Raw genomic sequence first — 19,490 nt, forward strand, 5'->3', positions numbered from 1 at the left:
GCTGAACGCCGCTAATGTTTGCGCTTGGGCGCCACTTCACAAAAGCGCGGAATGACATCTGACTGTAAATGCCAACCGAAAGAGCCCGCCGCTTAGTGTTGTCTAAATGCACTCGGCGAAACGAGTACCACATTTTTAAAGCACAGAAGCGGTTCTAACAAAAAATAAGAAACTCACGCGAACGACATAAAAACAAAGGTGAATCAAAATTATATACTGGCACTTACAACTAACGCGTACAATACAAAAACCAAGTCATAATCGAAATTAAGAATTTAGGCTTTTCCTAACCTAGATATACGAACAATAACAAACAAATGAAAACACTGACGTTTTCTCTACCTGAGAGTTCAGGAATCAGGCCTCAGTAAATTAATGATCAACAAACTAAAACATGTCGGTGTCTCGCGAAAAGAAAGGACCAAAGCAATAAAAAATGCGCTCTTGGCATATCCACCCTTTCCTACGCTCAACACGCGACTCAACTTTAACGCAAAGAAACACACCAAACAAAATGATTACTAAAAGGACAAATAATAAAATCGGCTTTCAAAGTACCATGTTCACAATCACTTGGTGCTCGCAAGCACACCCTTTCAGACGCGCTCGAGCGGGTCGCCCATTCTTGAGCGTACGCGTTGTCCACTCGCGACACCAGAACAAGGCTGATTTGCCGGTAGCCGTGACTTTCAAACTGCTGCCTCTAAACACTCGGGGAGGGGCGCATCCACGGACCCGCGAGCGCGCGGTCCCTTTGTCCGCTAGGGCGTCGCCTTTCCTTCCCCCAGGAAGGGAGCGGCCATTGAAGCAGACTTTCGAGCATACCCGACGCTTCGCTACGTTGTTCTGCTTACAATTCATTGATATCGCTGAGAACCGACGGGATTTGCGGCGTCTGAATTTCTGCGAAATCCTGCCTTTACCGACGCGTGTCACGCCTATTACAGAACGCAGCAGCCGCCTAAGCTTCGGGTTCACCATGCTCCGCTTTTTCCTAACGGCTTGGCAGTTGGAGCATTTGACCTGGCTCGTATCGCCGCCCGAGTCCGACTTTCTCGGCTTGCGCCTTCGTCGTTTGCCCTCGGCGCGGCTCGCAAAGCTCGCGGTCTCGGCACTCGTACTCGCAGGTGCCCTGCCTTCTTGTCGCAACGACATGGCTCCGGGCGGCAAAACCAAGCTAGGCTCGTGGTCGTCGTTAGATGTATGTGCCTCTGATAAGACATGACTGCATCTGACGCCATCTGAGCTAGCCGGTTCGCCCTGCGGTCCCTTATCGACAGGCTTCGCCTTGTGGCTACTATTTAGATCAAAAGAGCCACTGTCGGCCACTTTTCTCAAAGCGGCCTCTCTAGACGGCGAAACAACATCGTGTTCGTGCCCGTCACATAGCGTGTGCGCCAATGGCACCACATCATCTCCTACACATCCCGACTTAGCAGCCATCTCAATGAGCGGTCTGTCCTCGACAAGCTCGTCATTGTCGCTATCAACCTGGCCTTCGCAGTCGGCCTGACTTAAAGCGTCAAAATGCCTCAACAGAGCCATCTTTCCCTCATCATAGTGCCGATTCTCTGCATCAAGCAGGTGTTCCAGAACACACGAGAGTCTACGAGGGAGCAACAAGATCAACCGCTCGGACCAGAGGTCCCGGTTGACACCTTCTTTCTCGCAAACCTTTTCAAAGTCCGCAAGAAAAGTAACAATACTTTCGCCAGCCTTGAAATTGTGGAGATGGTATCGCGCTGTGCGCCATGCCCATATTTGAATTTCTCGACGGCGCTCTCGCCTTGCCGTTTCCTCAGGACTCTCGTGCTCCTTTCCCTCTAGCTGGCGCCTCTCACGTCTCTCGCGTTCCTTTGCCTCCAGCTTTCGCTCAAGAATCATCTCCCAAGCCTCGTCGGCTTCCTCGATCGTCACGTCCTCCGCTCGCATCACGTCGAGAATCGCTTTCCTTGCTTTTTCGGAGCCGGCGGAAATGCCCAACTCCTCGCAAATTTGAATGAGGTCCTGAACTTGGAATTCCTCCATCGCGATCTCGTTCCTCGTGTTGCTTGCCCACAAAATTTACCCTTACCTTAAACTAGAATCGACTATTCAAGGAAGGTAAATTCGTAATGCTAGCCTACCAAAACAACAAAACTCTACTAACATCTGCCTGTGCTAGAGAGGTCTGGCGACAAGAAAAGCAAACATCGGGCACTCACCCAGCCAAAGTGGTTGACGCCGGTCGATCTGGTAGCTGCCATCGAGCGGTGTAGCAGGCGTCTTCGCTCCTCGTATCTCGCAGCTTGCCATCCGCTGTTCAGATACTGGTTCGCCAATCCCATAGCTGCCATCCACTATTGCGACTTCGGGGTGGAGGACGATAGACGGACTCTTTCAGCAGACGAAGAAGAAACGAAAAGCTTTATACAATATTTACAGATAGTGGGCAATAGCGTACATGTAGCTGTAAGAGCGCATCAGACCGACTGGGCGGCTGGTGGCGACTCTCTTCTTAACAATGGGCCGGTTCCTCCTTAAATCCCCTTGGCGGCGGCTCCTCGTCGACAGGAGGAAGAGGGGACGGTTGCTGACGTCACTCGCGTCGCATTGTGTCGTCGCGTCCCCCTGGCGACTCGTCGACAGGACCCCGAGGGACGGGTGGCGATGATGGCCGGGGCTGCTTGCACGTCGGCAGGACACAGACGGGGCAGTTGCCGAGGTCCCCGCGCCGTATTGTGTCGCCGCCTCCCGTTGGCGACTAGTCGGCAGGACCCAGAGGGACGGGTGGCGATGATGGCAGGTGCTATGGCACAACAGTATGTAGAAAATAGCATACAAGAGCGCACCAGACCGACGTGGCGGCTGGTGGTGACTCTCTTCTAACAATGGACAGGCTCTGCCTTAAAAGTGCCCTCGCCGACCCATCGTATGGGGGAGACGAAGCGCGGCGTGTGCTGACGTCACCCGCGTCGCATTGCTTCTCGTCACGGGAGAATTCTTAACGGATGGCAACCCTTGCCCGTTTCACGTTGAGCAAGGCACTTTCGAGTCATTAGTGCTGGGCTCTTCACCCGTCTTGCGTGTAGGCAAGACGGGTGAAGCGAGCAAGTATGCTCGCTCAAAGATTTGCGGCACAACACCAAGTATGGCCGTACTTGTACCCCCTTCCTCGTGTCCGCCTCGTTAAGCGCCTATTTCCCGAAATATAGAATCGTAGGTTCCTCCAGAGCGCCTTTCAAGGTGGGCCGTTGACGAAGCGGCTCGAAATCGGCAAGAAGCGTTTAGTTAGCAACCGCGCGGTTCTCCGTTTTTACGCGTTCTTTTCCCTGCCGTTCTGTAAAATAATTCCTAGCTTTCTCTCTCCGTTCTTTTGACACGTTCGCCTCGTTGCCTTGCACGCGCAGTACGATGCGTAATGAGTCGTCTTGGATTAACAGGGAGTTTAACATTGTGCGAAGCCGAAATGAGGGCACGCAAGCGCAGGGCCTTGGGTGGCTTCCCTCTCGGTACGCGAACCCGCTGGCTTCTCGGTTGAAAAATCCCTGATCCGCGGATTTGTCGGCCGAGTTAAGCGAGGCAAGTATCTGGGAGGTAGGATTAATCTCCATTTCCCCCCTGCTGATGGTGGTCTCGCTGGCTGTTCGATACCCGTCTGACGTGTCCACTTCTCTCTTTTTGCCCCCGCTCTCTCGTTGGTGAGTGTTGTGTTGGCGTTTGCGTTTTTTATTTTCTGCCGCTTGTATTGCCTGTCTGCTGCAGTAGTCATTTGACGGGTCTCGTTCTCGGGGAACAGTCGGCTCTTCGGGGCCGCCGACGGTGACCGACGGCTTGTCCCGTACTCCGGCTGGCTTCCTTGTTTGACGGTGACGTAAGTTGATTTACGTTGCTCGTCGCTCGGAAATGCTTTCCGTGTCGCGTCGCTTCCAAGCATACCGCAGCGAGTTTTTTCTCGTCCTGATGTTGACACGGGAGGTGAAAATCTCGGGATGGACTGCATGTTTTGAAAAAAAAAAAAAATACAAATAAAGTTCCCGAAGTGTGTTGATCGCGGAAAGATTTTCCGGGCTGCTTTGGCCGACTACGCGGATAGCGCTTGCCATGGGCACGTGCTATACTCGAGGTTTTCGTTTTTTGTTGTTTCCTGTTTAGCCACGTGGCTGGATTGGCCGCCGTCCATTTCTCTGCTACCGAACGCCGTGCTTCGCTTGTCAAGTGTTGCGACTTCTTCTAGGCTTTCTCTGTATGCCTCGCAGCAACGGTCGTCGAGTGTGTTTTCTCGTACGTGGTGTCGACGTCCCGCGTGGACGATGTATGCCGCCCAGAGTCACTGTTTCTCGCGCTGCGTGCGCGCCACGTGGCAAATGGTTCGAGGAACAGGACCACGTGGCCCGGTTCTGTCGAGTGAACAAACAAAAACGCGTGTTCGAGGCATCGGGCCCCATTTTCTGTTGTTTCTGGGTGTGCTTCTTGTTGCTATGCGAACTGCTTACGACGGTCACTCTTCGCTGGTCGCGCTGAGTGCGGAAGAACGGCGTATTGCCGCGCGGTATACTTTTTGTAGCGCATCCACGTGGCATTGTTTTCCACAACCCAATTATACTACACGGCGACGGCGCCACTTATTATAGGACAAACCAGCCTAGGTAGCGTAGGGGGATTTTGTGTATGTAAAAGTGAGTCTTTGCGACGTTTTGACCGCCTGTGACTCCCCCGAGCTACGCCGCTGGATGTCTTGCCCTGCCCGCGCAGAGAAACCGCCCACGCCAGTGTTGTGACGGGAACGAAGCGCAAGCGAAGCGGCGCGTGAGCTCTCTGTTCACTGGCCCCGTATCGGCGGCCTGTGGTTGTAGTCTCTTTATCGGGCCGGGCGGCGGTCGGTCTAACTCTAAAGATCGCTGACGTCATGGAGTCTCGGCGACCTTCTTCCCGCTGCCAGCTCCCCAACTCCTCGAGAGTGTCTTTCTGGTCCTTCTGGCCTCTCGACAGGCCATCCCTCCCCATTGCTATCGCGTCGTCGTAGTGTTTTTCGGGCCTCGCGTCTGCGATTCCGTGCGGTGAAGAGAGTCGGGCGTCTTCATGTTTTGCTGCGTGCCTCCTGCTTGCGTCGGCCGTCTGGGTTTTTTTCTTTAATCACCGCGCTGCTGCCAGTCAAAGCGCTGTAGCCCGAGGAGATCCCTTTTAAGACCTCCTGGATACGGCCACACGAAGGGGACGTTGCTAAAGAGCCACTGCAAAACACGCCGCTCGGATTCAGGAGAAAAGTATACGGCTTATCTCGGCTAATGTTTCCGATATCGGGAAAAAGTATACAAATGCCGCGTGCAAACTTTTTTTGTTTTACTTGTTTTGATTGTAACCTCTGCTGACGACGCTGCTTGTTGGAAGTGATCTCACGACTGGTGCACCTGAACTGCACGCTTGGTTTAACCGCTTTCCTACCTACTGTTCGTACTTGCAAACATTCGGTGTGCAGCTGCGAAGTTGACGTACTTTTTGTTGCTTTTCTTAACACATTTATGTAATGTTTGTGTCCCTTTCTATGGCACACGCGGTAAGTTCAGGTGTTCATCGTTTGCAAGGGTTCGTCGAATATGGTTAAGTTTAGCCTGATCTCACTGCAGTTCTGTTCAGGTTTGCGAGAAATAAATGCATAGTTAATGAAAAGAAAAGCTACGATTATGTTGCAGTTGAGCTTTTAACCTCGCTGGGCATCGCTTTCTCGTAGCTTCGACGCGCAGCTGAAACTGATCTCGCGCGAAGCAGCGTGACCTCCCGCGCAAAGTGAGCTCGCAAGCAGCTTGCGCCGCTGTTTCTTTTTTTATTATTATTTTATTTTTATTCGCCGAGTTTGCTCTGCTGGCGAGTGGGCGGGAAAACCCAGGAAATTGCGCCCCTAAGCGAAATCCCGCCGTGCCGCGAAACACGATTGCCTGCAGCTCCAGAAAGGATCGCTGGCGTAACGTTGCGCAGTTCCGGGCGCGAGCATGGCGTTTATCGTCGTAGTCCTGCCGGCCGCCATTTCGTCGCTGGCTGTCCGCTGCTTGTGTGCGGCAATTACTTTTATGGAGCGGCTCCCGAGTGTCGTCGCAAGGCGTGCACCTTAGTTGCGCTCTCGCCGTTGGCTGTAACTGCAGTAGCTGCCCGCGTGACAGCGACGGTGGTGATGTGGGTTGTTGGGATAACTGTAACAGCGTCACACGTCGTCCTTGTGCGTCTGGGTTGCGCTGTGGCAAGCATGTTCCCCACTCGTGTTGAGAATCGCTGATGGACTCGTGCCTGGACGTACTTTGAAGTGGCTTTATTTGTTTTTGTTTTTCTTTCTTTCTTACTTTGGGGGTGCTCTTTTGTGCATTCAAATTAAAGCTCCCGAGCAATCGATGGAAAGGTAATCCGTACGCATTCCTGAAACGCTGTACATTACGTCAATGTTCTAATGAAGAACTAATAAAAGAAAAAAAACACGCACCGATTGTTTGTAAGAGCTTTTGTATGCAAATCGTGTCTACGTGACATTTAAATAAACTAGAACGCATTTCTGAGACGCTTTACATTATACGTCAAGGCTCTACTGGCAAAATAATAAAAGAAAAAATACATCGATTGTTTGCAAGATTGTTTGTATGTAAATCGTGTCCCCGTGACACTTAAATAAATTAGAATGATTTCGCTGTAACTTACGATGGCGCGGCACTGCAGGATAGACGAACAGAGGTCAAGACGTTTATCTAGAAAGCGCGAGTTGCGTGCTCCGGACTGCGCTGGCGACACCTAGCGCTAACAGCTTGTACGAAACCGGCCGGTTTTGGACATGCGCGGCTACGTTTCCGTAATATTTTGCCTTCTGTCGGTTCTGCTGGTTACCTCATGCACTGGCAGCTGTTTGGGCCGCCAGGAGTGCGTTCTAGAGAATCCTCTGATCGTTCATTTGTCTAATTGAGGCGCCATACCACCTCTGTCCGACTCTTAAGACTCCGTTATTTCTGTACTCGCCGTTTGAGTAAACGAGACCCTGTCAGGATGTCGCTAACCAGCGACACCTGAAAAGCGATCGAAACTACTCTAGTCGCATTGTCGCGATTCCGAGACTGGGTTCTTGGCCTGGCTCGAAGTTACTTTACGAGCCACGTAGACAACAGCGAGCGACTGCTAAACTGATCGTGCGGTGTTGCGCCAATGCAGTGGTAGCGGTTGCGCTGCGACCGTTTTGCGCAACATAGTGACCACACTTACGTTTTGGATGAACGGCCAGGTGGTCAGAGTTAATGCGGAGCTCTCCACTGCGGTGCATCTCATCTTTATTGCGGCTTTCGGTTAAAAATAAAAAAAAGGCTTTTTATTGACCGTGTGTACGCAGATTTACCGTATGCTTTTTCCGTACTGGTAACGTTGACCGTGCAAACCGGCGGCGAATTCCAGTGGTCAATTTGAAGCAGTTTTTGGCACCACTGGTAAGCTAGCTTGGACGGTTTTTGCTGATAAATCCGTATTAGACTGCTCTGTATTGCGCTTTGTCAGCTAACGCACATGACTTCCTTTTCGTGTAACTTGGAAAGAAATGGAGCTTGCTCCGCCGAATTGACCAGTTGAATTCGCCATGACCGTTAAGAAGAAATTTTTCCAGTCTGACCCTCAGGGGAATGCGTACTAATATGTAGTATGTGTGCCTGTAAAATAGTGTGATTGCGTGACTTTTCCGCTTGGCATTCTAACCGTACTGCGTACATTGCACGCCAGCCGTCGATTTCGGTGCAGTTAATTTGCCCTTGGGCGACACGCTTTGTCGTTCTGGCTTCTCTTCTCGGCGCCTGGCCCGCTTTGCTCTCTTTGTTTCCTCCCGCAACGGGCATTCTTCGGCTGCTTCGTTTAATTTCCTGCCGGCTGAAGGTTTCGAAGGTGCGGGAGCTTAAGCCTTCTTGCCCGCTCCTTTCCGGTGGCCGTTGCGCGCTCCTTTCTGCATGGCCGTCCTGTGGTGGCAGCGTTGCTGACCTGTGCCGCCCTCCCTGGTTTCGCTCCCAGGCCGCGGCCACTGGCAGACGACCTTTGGAGCGGGCCCGCGAGGCCAGTCCATGGCCGGTCTGGGGCCGAGGGCGGCTGTCACGCTTCCGGCAGCCGCGGCTCTCGCTCTTCTGCTCTCCTTCTTCCTGCTCAAGAGGCGCCGCTACCGGTCTTCTAACTCTGAGTGCCGCTCCCTCTCTGAAACCACAGCGTGCCTCCTCGGTAGCGACGACCAGGGGGAGGACGACGACGAGGAGCAGGACGTTTCCGGTCGCCACAGTCCGCCTGCGATCAGCAGCAGGAGCGACCAGGTGCTGCTGAGGTCCGCGCCGCCCGCGCCGGACCCCCCGAGTCCCCCGCCCGTCGCCGAGTCGCCCCCCGACATGCGACTCCGGGACGGCAGCAAAGTGGGTGACGCGAAGCTCAAGGGCCCCCGTTGTTCTCCCGCGATGGCCGCGACCACGACAAAGACTGGCGGTGCCTCGACGACGAAACCGCCGTGCTCGAACAGCGGCAGCAAGGTGTCCGGATGCAATGCCGCGGCATCCCAACCAGCGCGGCAGCAGCAGGACAGCGCCGATGTGGTTGTCTCCGCCGCGTCGACGGCACCGGTGACGGCGGCAGTGCGCGAGCGGCAGCCGAGTTCGCCTCCGTGTGCAGTGCTGACCGTGGAGATCCCCGAGCAGCAGACGGAGGTCCAGAGGCCGGAGGACGACGGGTCGACGGTGGTTGGTCGGGACGCGTTGTGTGGGGCTAGTCCTAGCGGGTCGGTGGACTCGCTGCTCGGACAGTCGTCGCCGTCGCCGCCGAGCTCGACAGTGTCGCCGGCGCGCCGCGAGAGCGGCTCGGAGCCCAACTCGTCGCTCGCACAGGACGTGGCCGCGCTGTCGCTGGCCGAGCAGCCCGCTGCCGCAGACGCCGCCGCGAACTCGACGACGCAGAGGGAGGTGGCGGCCGACGTGATCGTGAGCGCAGTTGCAACGACGACCGCGGCGTCCGCGCTGCCTGCTGAGCCTGCGACGCAGCAGGACGACGACGCGGCCTCGCCCAGCGCCGACGCCGTGCACAACGAGGAGTCTATATCCGAAGACAAGAGCCAAGCACAAGCTCTATCCTTCTCCGACGCACACAGTGAGGTGAGTGCCTGCTCGCGTGGAAGCGTTTTCCTTTTTTCTTTCCAATGACCGGTGTGGTGCAATCGCAGTTGTGAGGGTATGGTACATGCCTGGTTCACAGTGGGCCGGCGTACCACCCTGAGCGTGGTCCAGTAGTAAGTGTACAGATGTTTAGAATTTCACTGAACCATCATCCACATGTGTTCTGATTAGTTAAACTACAAAAGGCCCGCGAAATACGTGACTATGGGCAAGTGTTTGTGTTCATGATCACTTATCACTTAATTTGTTGACAGGCTCTGACTTTTCGTTCAAATATAATAGCATTTTTAGTTGCTGATTTCATTATGTTTGCTTTGCTATACGTTGCAGTCTCAAAGCCTCATCTTTGAAATTGAAGTATAAAACGGACCAACCCTTTTTCACTCTTATTGTGTGTTGATCAACTTCAGATTCTTTTTATTATCTGATAGCTGGGTAGGTAACTGCAATAATGTTATCTTGTGAACTATACATTTCCATAGAAGCGAAACGGGCACAGATAATAAATCTGCATTGTCTGCGGCATTTCTGACAGACACATATGTTATGACATTTAGGCTTTATGTGAGCTAAAGGCCTATGTGCATCTGACTTGTATATTAAATTTCATATTTATTGCTTTACTATCACTAGTATTTCTAACCTCGCAGATTCATAATTGACACACGGACAAATGCCCTGTCCAGGAAACTCTTCTCCCTCGGTGCGACTTTTCTGTTGCCCTGCAAAAGTTCAATTTGCTGCCTGAAACGATAGCACCAGTGCACAAGAAATTGCTAGGCACACCTAGGGTCGTTCATCACAGCTTCTCTGCGAAGGATCTTCATTTAAAGGAGGCAAGATAAAGTGCACTTGCTCTTGAGCGCATTCATTCTATTGCTTAAGCAAGTTTTTCTGTTAGTTCCGTCTGTGTTATCAAAGCCTTTTATGTAGCTCTGGATGCTGTGTTGGTTTGCACATTTCTTTAATAGCTGCAACCGAGACCCATGTAAACCACCGATAGTGTTCCACTAAAGGTGTAGCCTCGATTACATGAGTGCTACAATAGTGTATCGCATTTCTTAGTACATCACATTCCGAAACTAGCTAGAACCTGTTTCTAGCGATTGTTTCTTCAGGGAGTGGCACTAAGCACATGCTGGAAGCCGTCTCACTTTTCCTTTTTTCTTCAATGCAATATAGCAGCATTTACATGTACCATGTGAGGCATGTGAGGTATTATGTCTTGCAAAAAAAAAAATACTGAGCATTGTCAGTTGCTGCTATTGTGAGTAGTCACAGATGTTCACTGACTACATGGTGTAAATGCAACAGTTCTGAAACACAGTACCAAATAAAAAATTTGGCAGATTTTAAGTCTTCACCGTTAAAGGTGTACCTACGCAAACATTTTTAACTCAAAGTAACACTTAAGATTACATTGCTGCGGGTTCATAGGTATCATCTGTAAAGTGAATAGCAAATAGAGCTTAGAGCGCATTTTAACTTAATTTTGAAATTTGTGCCTGCGACGAATCTGAAAGCGTAGCACCCATGGATGCAGTCATCAGCATAGGTCCTATTTGTGAAGACTTACGCCACAAGCTTCGGTAATTGATTTCCTTCATGTGCAACGTCATTAGCTTGTCTCACCGTTTGGAAGATTATTCAGCACTGTTTGCGCTGGGTGTCTTGCACTGACCGCACATGAAGCGTACGTGCAAACTTTTTACCCGCTTACCGGTGCCACAGCTTGCAGTAAGCTTGTGGTGACACCTCCTGATGATTTGTCTAACTACAATGCATTCGAATCATTTTTTTTTCTCGCATCAGTATTAATGTCTAGAGGAGTTATATAAATGTAGGGTACATAAACGATTATGTTGCTATCAACACTTTACACCAGCAGTTAGGTAGAATATGTAAGTTGCAGTAAAAGTTTTCTGTGCTCTCTAGTTAGATACTGCATCACCAGATGTCACTGCTAGCATTGCTCTTGCCGTACACCTCTGCGGTTAGCCAGCAAACCGAAAACAGTACAGTTTTTCGACACGCTGAGACAATGGCTAAAACTCTGTCAGGATCATACTGCGTAGTGGACTTCTGCCCAACGTAGCATTACGATGGTATAGGAATGCACACGTTTCCCACCAAGCTAGTACCAAACTAGCAGACGAAACAGGACCACAGATTACATGGTAGACGGTGCGCTAGTGTGTGTCACAGGGTACGAAGTACTTTTCGAAATCTAATCCGTAACTGGTCGCGAGATACAAACATATAAATAAACAATCATAGTGCGCTGGAGCAGACGAGTATCTTTAGTATGGTTACTGGATCAATAGCTTCTGGTTAAGCACAAGAGACCGAGTCCAAAGAATTTTGTGTCAGTACTCCTTTAATTTGCACAAGTTCTGATGGTACAGAGCTGGTGGATTTAGTGCTTTTGTTGTGGATTGTGAGAGCTTGAGTAAGCAGCAGTGCACTAGTGGCTTGCACAAATGTTACCTCAGTAGTCCATGTATTGTGAGACAAACTTGTTACATGGTCAGCTCATCTTTAATCTGTATTTTCTATGCAACAGAGACACATATTGACACACAGAAAATAATAGGCTTCTAGATTTCTGATTTATAAATCTAACTCTGCTTCATATTTTCCATTGGTGTCCCTTTAAAGCTTAACTTCATTTGGTGGGGATCTTTTATTTTCCTGTTCTCTTTGCACAATTGACTGCAGCTTGTCACAGTGTGCATTCCTTTCACTAGTTCGTGCATAATCCTAGTGGAGAAAATATGCGATATTCAACTTAATAAGATTCTTGGGCCGTTGCTTACGCCAGCTGTGGTGGCAGTGCATGAAATTAAGAGCTGTGTGGTGGTATTAGAAAGCTTGCACTGTAGCGAAAGCATTCCCACTGCAGAATGAGTAAAAAAAAAATAAAGTTTGCATAGCATTGCTCCAGTTTAAGCTTCGTAACTACTTAAGCAAAGTTGGACATTGAATACATTTTTATGAGCAAATCTGCTAAGTGTCGGCATTTTCAAAAAATGTACTCTGAAAATCCAAAGATGCATTAGTTGAAAGATCTTCTACCGTTAAACACAGTTAATTCTGCTGAAGGTTGCACTTTCTTTGTAACTGTGTACAGCCGGGCAGTACTTTCGACATGCATGTCATCATAGTTGTCACTTCTATAGTGTTACAAGGCATTTGTAATTTTCCAAGAAGATGATATTAGTCTTTCAAATGGGGCGATCAAAAAGGCTTACTCTAGCAGCAACAAATTTAGTGAAAATTCCGCAGCTGTTCTATTGACTATATTAAAAAAAATTGTGTGTTAGTAGTCTGGCACGTGTTTTTGTTGCTGTATACTGCAGTAATTGTACTTGCTTGCTTGCTGTGAGGTGGAATCTAGTGCATTTAGTAATGAAAAGGTAGTCTGCGCTTGTGTCTATTTAACATAGAATTTGAGTTCTTTGCATCCCATGAATTTTGCAACGTTGTCATTGTCGCCAGCCTAGAGCTGGCCAGGTCTCTGCAGAGCGTGCATGCACTCTGAGTGCAGCAGCTGCCTTTGTGTAACCACTAGAAGTATTTTTGCTTTTCCATCTCTTCGCTTTCTGAACATCTCCATTCCTCGTTGGAGAGGGCGAAACAGATAGGCCTACATACATCCCCCTGACTTGTAAAGTTCATATAACAGCATTTAGCAATGTGTCCCTCTTACCTGGCACAGTAGTTGAACATTTGGTTGTTGAGATTGTAACATGTGGGGCTTCCGTGTTGTTAGGCTGTTGTTTTGGAAACCGGTGCCTAATAGCTTCTGCTGGTAGAGTGTCATACTTTGGGCCCCCTTTTTTTAGGCTTGGGTTTCACATACTTATTGAGCCCATGGCTGGGTTTTGGCTTCAAAAGTATCAATGTGGGGCACAATGAAAGGTAGGTTTAGTAAGGCCTCAGCCCAAGTTCCCACAGCAATTAAAACATTTAAGTGCGGTCTTCCGCTGTTTCTCTTGTAATAGCTGACTTGCATCAGGTGGCATCAGTATCGATCATCACAAGGAAGGCTTAAATAATTTTCCAGGACACTCGTGGTGGAAAATGAATCAACATGTGATAATGATCTTCTCTATACACATGTGCCAGAGGGAAGAACAGATGGGCTGAGAGCTAGGGAGGTTAACCGGAGTGGGCAAAAATAATAGTAATAACGACGAAATAAGCATGAGTCTTGGTTGTTACTTGCACCATAGATTCATATTGAACATGATCTAGGAATAATTCCACTTTGGAATTCCAAAATTTCTTTAGAAATTAGACGAATAGTAATGTTGGCTAAACCATTTCAATTTTTCCTCTACTATGTACTCAGTTACGCAGGTTAAGATACGGCATTCATGCAGTGACAGAAAACATGGAAAAATTACCAGGAGATGTGTAGACATACATTCAGTGAAAATTTCTGTGAATGTAGAAACTGGTGGACAAACATGACATATTTGATCTATAAACATCCATGCCTCATATTTGAAATTCATAAAGTTGATACAGTGGGGCGCATAATTTCCTAGTTTTGCTATCCGGGACAGCTGCGCTGGTGGCCACCCCTCTAGGCCTTCAGCGACTCGCACCTGTCCTCGTTTCATTGTGGATGTGTGCATGCTTGATCAGCAGTAAAAAACGTCTTCTCAAAAGTTGCACTAAGCCTGAGGCGCGTCATCGTCCTTCCCTCGTCGCACAGCACGGCGCCCTGCCATTTTGTGTGTGGCCTGTGGGAACAGCTGTTTTGTGGAGACAGCTGCTCACACTCGCAAAGCTCCTTCTCGTGTTCCCTTTCCCCTCTCCTCCTCGCCCTTTCTTTTGCTTGCTAAGAGGGGGGAGGTATTCCAAGCACGGGGGCTCGGCTGAAAGCCTTCTTCCTGCTTGCTCGCCACGTAGGCAGCACACAGCTGCTCGGATCACAAGCAGTCCCCTGTCATCTGCCAGCGGCCTCTGGATTTCCTCGCACAGTCCCAAGTTTGGCCGATTAACGTCGAAGCGTGCCGAGCCATTGGATTTCTTTCGCTCTGCACTGGGCTATCGGAGGCCATTGTTCCCTTTTGTTTAGTTGACAACAAAGCTGGGTGTTACGGATGGACAGCATTGTTGCGATGGGCAGCAGCTGCGTCGAGGTGGTCTGCCCAGACCGGTGCCTCGGATTTGCAATGAGCGACCGGCGACTGTCGGCCATTGAGGACATGATTCTGAAGGAGATGGAGGAGTCGTGTGAGGTAGTGGACTTGCTTTCATCGTCTCTGGCCTCGTTCCGTTGCATCCTCTTGGTGAGCACATTCTGCCCACTCTCTTCGTGTCACGGCGCTTAGGCTTTTGTTTTGAAATACCCGATCCTTCGTGCACCTGTACAAAAACTAGTGGTATGACTGGAGACGCGTTATATTGGTCTGTCAGTATGGGACACAAGAAAATTTCAGCTGTTCCTTACATTTCATACTTGTCAGTGCTGCATTCCCTACTTTTGTTTGTTTTGGTGTTTTCCATCAGCCTGGAAAGTCTTTTGCAACTCGTTTCGCTCTTTCCTGCAAGGCTGTCAAGGTGATGGTCAGGAACAGCTGGTAATGTCAGTGGCTGTCAGCTTGACAAGCGTGTTGCTGGGCACCCAGTTGTAAAGTGCATAACTTTCACACTAAATGATTACTGAGCCTTTTTAGGTTCTGCACTTGCTTGGGGGGAGGCTTTTTGTGTGCCTTGGTAATGGTTGATATTACATTTTAAAATGTGTGTAAGGAGTAAGTCATTGCAATATCAGCTTGCTAATTGACTGTTATGCCTTGTTAAGTAAGTCAGCTCAAGATAGCTTGTCTGACTTTTTAACATAACCTTTTCGATATCTCTTTTAAGTATATTCAGTGGAACCTCTGCAAATAATCATTTGCACTGTTTTTCTTTCCTTGATTTCGTTCACATATATGTTAAAAATCACTGCTGCTGGTTTTGTCAACCTTTTCTAGTCTCTTTTAGCAGTAGCTTTTAATAAACTTTTCAGGTTAGACAGCTGCTCTTGCCCACTGGTTTGCACATTTTCATGCAACTTTTGCCACTATCATGGTGCACAAGCAAAATTCTACATGTGGCATGGTCACCATGCTCATGTTTTATAGCCCTTCCACCTTAAGGAGCCCTGATGCTTGGTGAAAAAACAGTACGAAGATAGCATACGCTGCTGTGAATATCTGAGCCAAATTTTGCATTCGTGTGTGTGGCGCGTGGATCTCGCAAGCATAGAGCAAAGTCGCCTTTTTCTCAAACACCCTCTTTTCAACAGATGCCTGCTCCTCGCATTTTTCTGGACACTTTATTTCGTGATATAGCAGATTCCTATACCCGGCTGCTATTGGCGCCAGTAGCTGACATCAATCAAGAAGGGTGTTTGGATCAGTGCGCTTCTTCCTGCTATTACTGTGCATATTTATTGACGCAGTTTAATGAACAGGCTGACATACGCGAAAATCGAATTTCGAATTTCTTTAATAATTACGTACTTCCAGAAAAGGCTACTATCGTCTGCTCACGCTCGGCTGTGGCCACCCAAGTAGGAATTAAACTTTGACCACCCTGCTTATCGGTGTTGTAGCCGTTGGCTCTCACTAATTTTGACCAGGTTTGAACACTCAACTAGCCTCGAACCATGCGAAACTCAAGGTGCGACCACACGCACTCTTGCCAGCGGGCGTTCACTCCTGGCTGCTCCTAGTTGGATGCCTTGGCAGACTTTGCTTTATAATGAGCTATTGCTAGTGCTTCAAAATGTGAAAGTTGAATGTGGCTACTATCCGTCGGTCAAGCTGGTGCAAGGCAAAGTCGGTCCGCACCATGTAGCATAGTCAGAGAGGAGCATATGAGCGCGAGCGCACACTCTAGCCCTGTCGTGCTCAAAGTAAACGCTGCATTTGCATGTAGCTGCGACATGCTACGTAGCGCAGATACCGCGGCCGCTTCGGGGTGCCGCGACGAGTCCACTGGCTAAGCGCACTGCAGCTCGCTGAGGACAACCACGTTTGGCTTACGTTTGGCGCACCGTGGGCAGCCAAAATCGGAAGTAGTGGCGTCCACGTTAACATCCTAAATCAAATTTGAATTGCACGCCACAGTTACGTTCAGTAGGCGGAGCGTTGCACACCCTGCTTCGCCGTAGCATTTGTAGTGCAAGAAATTGAACGAGTCGAAGCATTGCGAAGCGCGTGTTTGATTGCAAATAAGTCCACTTCTGCTGAATGCATTGAACTTTTTGTGGCAAAGTATTTCTGAAGAAGTCTAATTTAGCTTCAAATGTATTTCTCGACTTCGATAAAATGTGGTTCAGGGCCCCTTTATATTGCACTGAAGGTACAGTGTGTTTGGTAAGAGTACAGAAATCAAGATCAGTGGCATTGTTGAAGTCTGTACCAGCAGGAGAGAGATGACATGGATTTTATTACATAATAAATCCTACATTCTTTTTACTAAACATAGCTGGAAGAATATATAGAACCTCATTTTTGCCATGCTTGTTGAACATTGCCCTTTCCATTCTTTAAGTGCATAGCACGTGCGCTTGCAAAACTTGTACGCATGGGCATTTACCTGAGCTGCTCGGCTATTAGACACATTGTATCGCAGTGGGATTACAATGGCTTTGCAGATTTTGCAAACCTGTAATGGTGATGGCGTTGTGTATGCATTTTCAGCTCCGATTTCAACAAATGGGCATTTAATGGGCAACAAATGGGCTGCTTGGGCATCAACACAGTTTTGTGGGTAACACCTGCTGCATTCTTATTCATCGGCAGTGCTGCAGGGGTAGTGGAAAACAGTGCCTCGCCATTTTTAGCAGCAGAACTGCATTGAGACATCTCTCCCACTCCCTCCCTCGCATTGCGTCGCCACACTAATTTTGCCATGGAAACCGTAACTTTGATTTCCACAGCCACATCTAAGTCATGTTCCAATTGAAATGAGGCAAGCATGGATCTTGTGCATGGAGATGTGAAACTGCTCCTTCTGCACTAAGGAAAGCAGATCATTCATGTTTCAAAGTGAGGCTAAAACAAGTCAACTCCCTAAAAAAAATAAGCATAAGATGTGGTAGGACACTACACAGTTTGAATGTAGTATTTCGGCTGTTTACATGGATGCATTCAAAGTGGTTATGATCACACTATACCACTGTTCTCAATGAGACATTTAGTGTAGCATTTTTTATTGCGAACAAATAGCCAATGCCAAATGCTGTGGCACCATCTGGTATATAGAAATTGAAGCGCTTTTGCAACAATGGTAGCATCTTTTGTTAGGCCTGGCAGAGCCACAGATGTTGATTTTAATAATGACCCAAGAGCCTAAGACTGAACATGGCGAGTTTCATTAAGTTTTACTGACCCGCAATGGCCCAAATACAAGAAAATACTTTGAAATCTGCGGCGTTAACCGACATACCGACACTGTGGTTTCGGCATGACATTTAAAAAAAATGGAAGTTTGACCTTCATTTTTTATTCTGATACGAATAGTCAACCTCTTACCTGGAGATTCAACGAAGGTAAAAATATGAAAGAATACTTTAGCAGTTTCTACTCGTTTATTATTTCTCTAGTTTTTCTGTAGGCACCTTGAAATTCATTGCCTTATTCGAGGCCGTTGTAGACGACACAATACTTTGGGAACATATAGCACACATGATATAAATAGGCAGAGGCCACCTTTTTAACGAGCAGCATTTGTGTAGATTTGTTGTACTCAGACTTCTGTTTTGTCTTTATCGATGCTTCAGAGGCCCTTTCGCTGCCCTCATTTTCAGTAAGAAAGTAGTGCATCACGTATGCAAATATGGATGTGTTCTGCAGTTCAGCATAATGTTAATTTCATGTGTTATTGTCATAATATATAAAGAAATTGTCACATAGAAGGCATCGTAGATCTGACTGTCTTAACCACGGAATGGGTGAAGTGGGATGTTTGTGCGGCCATACGGTCTAAGTAAACTGATGAAATTCTGAATGGGTACACCAGAATGGTTTTGACCATGTGTATTTTTTTAATGTGCACGGTATGCGCGGTACACCAGTGTTTTTTTATTCGGCACCCATCGGAATTAGGCTGCCAGCAGCTGGGATTGAACCCACACCCTTGAGCTCAGCGGCACAACACCATAGCCATTGAGCTACCATGCTGGGTGACCAACACAAATATACACACATGTGCACAAATGTATGCAGAGAATGTGTATATCATGCGACATTCACTCCACAAGTTATGGTTGTAATATACATGTAGCTAGTGTGTCAGATCACAAACTTTTCAACATGAGATGTGTGGAGTCTGACTGCACTACTTGCTTAGCTTCTGCAGGCCTTGCTTCAGAAATATTAAATGGAGTGTTGTAACTACTTAATGTTTCACCTGTGCATGTACAGGTGCTGCAGAAATTGACAGCGTCCGCCTGTGACAGGTGGGCGCTGTAAATTTCTTTCCGTAATGAGGGGAGGGGGTTGGATGCCATGCAGATTCATCTGGAATGCCTTCGTTACATCTTATATTCATTATAAGCAGATATTCTTTTATATTGGCAAAAAATTCTATACGTACTTCGGTATGTCCAACAGTTTCTTCCGTTTCTTCCAAGGTTCTACGGTAGGTTTTTTCCTCTTGCATGCTAACTTACTGCGGTTCATTGTTTTTATTTTCTTTCATTTTTTTCTTTTTTTGAACGGCATTAAGTGCTTGCTTGAGAACTGCCGACATTGGACCACTTCTGAATATTAAAAGAAATTTAAAAAAAGACTATTTTGTCAACATTAGAGAAGAGCAGCTCAAACATGACGGTCTTTTGAGTAAGGTGCTCTGAAATAACAAAGCCTGGCTAGTTTCCGCTGTCTGGAGTTGTTTGTCTGCTCTGGTCCTTGCAGATCTGCTGAAACTGTTTGCATTAAGAATTCATTATGCCATGTATCAGGCCAGAAGAGCATTGTTCGTCGTAAACGTATTGTAAGCCATCAACACAAGTCGCAAGTGCTCAGTAGTTTGGTGTTTGACAGGTGAACTTGGATTCTTCACAAGTAACACGAACGATGCAGCATAAAATGTTCTTGCAAACAGCTGGCATGTCATCAGTAAGGATGGCTGCAGTCTGTCGAGAATGCCAGCGGTGGACTGAGATGTTACAGTTGCTTCTGAGAAATCTATTTTCCATCGCGCATAGCATGCAAATTTGAATGTGCTAACAGTAAAAGAGATTGATGTGAAACTGCTTGTGGTTTCATCATGGGAATCTTATTAGTAGTGCCAACTGGAAGAAAATACATTTTGATCTCTTAGAAGTTTCTAGCAATTCACTGT

At 48.1% G+C, this 19,490-nt stretch overlaps 1 protein-coding gene across 10 annotated transcripts in view; it reads left to right on the top strand.

Annotated features, from left to right (window-relative positions):
* Nucleotides 1-19,490, top strand: part of LOC119445665 (A-kinase anchor protein 1, mitochondrial-like) — a 92,541-nt gene that overhangs the window by 54,290 nt on the left and 18,761 nt on the right. For 6 of the 10 annotated variants that reach the window (XM_037709946.2, XM_049663494.1, XM_037709942.2 and 3 more), the window contains one exon: nt 8,002-9,116. In XM_037709946.2, coding sequence (XP_037565874.1) covers nt 8,052-9,116 — 1,065 coding nt within the window. In that variant the 5' untranslated portion in view covers nt 8,002-8,051. The remainder of the gene's footprint in view (nt 1-8,001; nt 9,117-19,490) is intronic. The other 4 variants (XM_049663495.1, XM_037709944.2, XM_049663496.1 and 1 more) reach the window with 1 other exon arrangement.

This window comes from Dermacentor silvarum, chromosome 3 (assembly GCF_013339745.2).
Source record: "Dermacentor silvarum isolate Dsil-2018 chromosome 3, BIME_Dsil_1.4, whole genome shotgun sequence".
NCBI lineage: Eukaryota > Metazoa > Arthropoda > Arachnida > Ixodida > Ixodidae > Dermacentor > Dermacentor silvarum.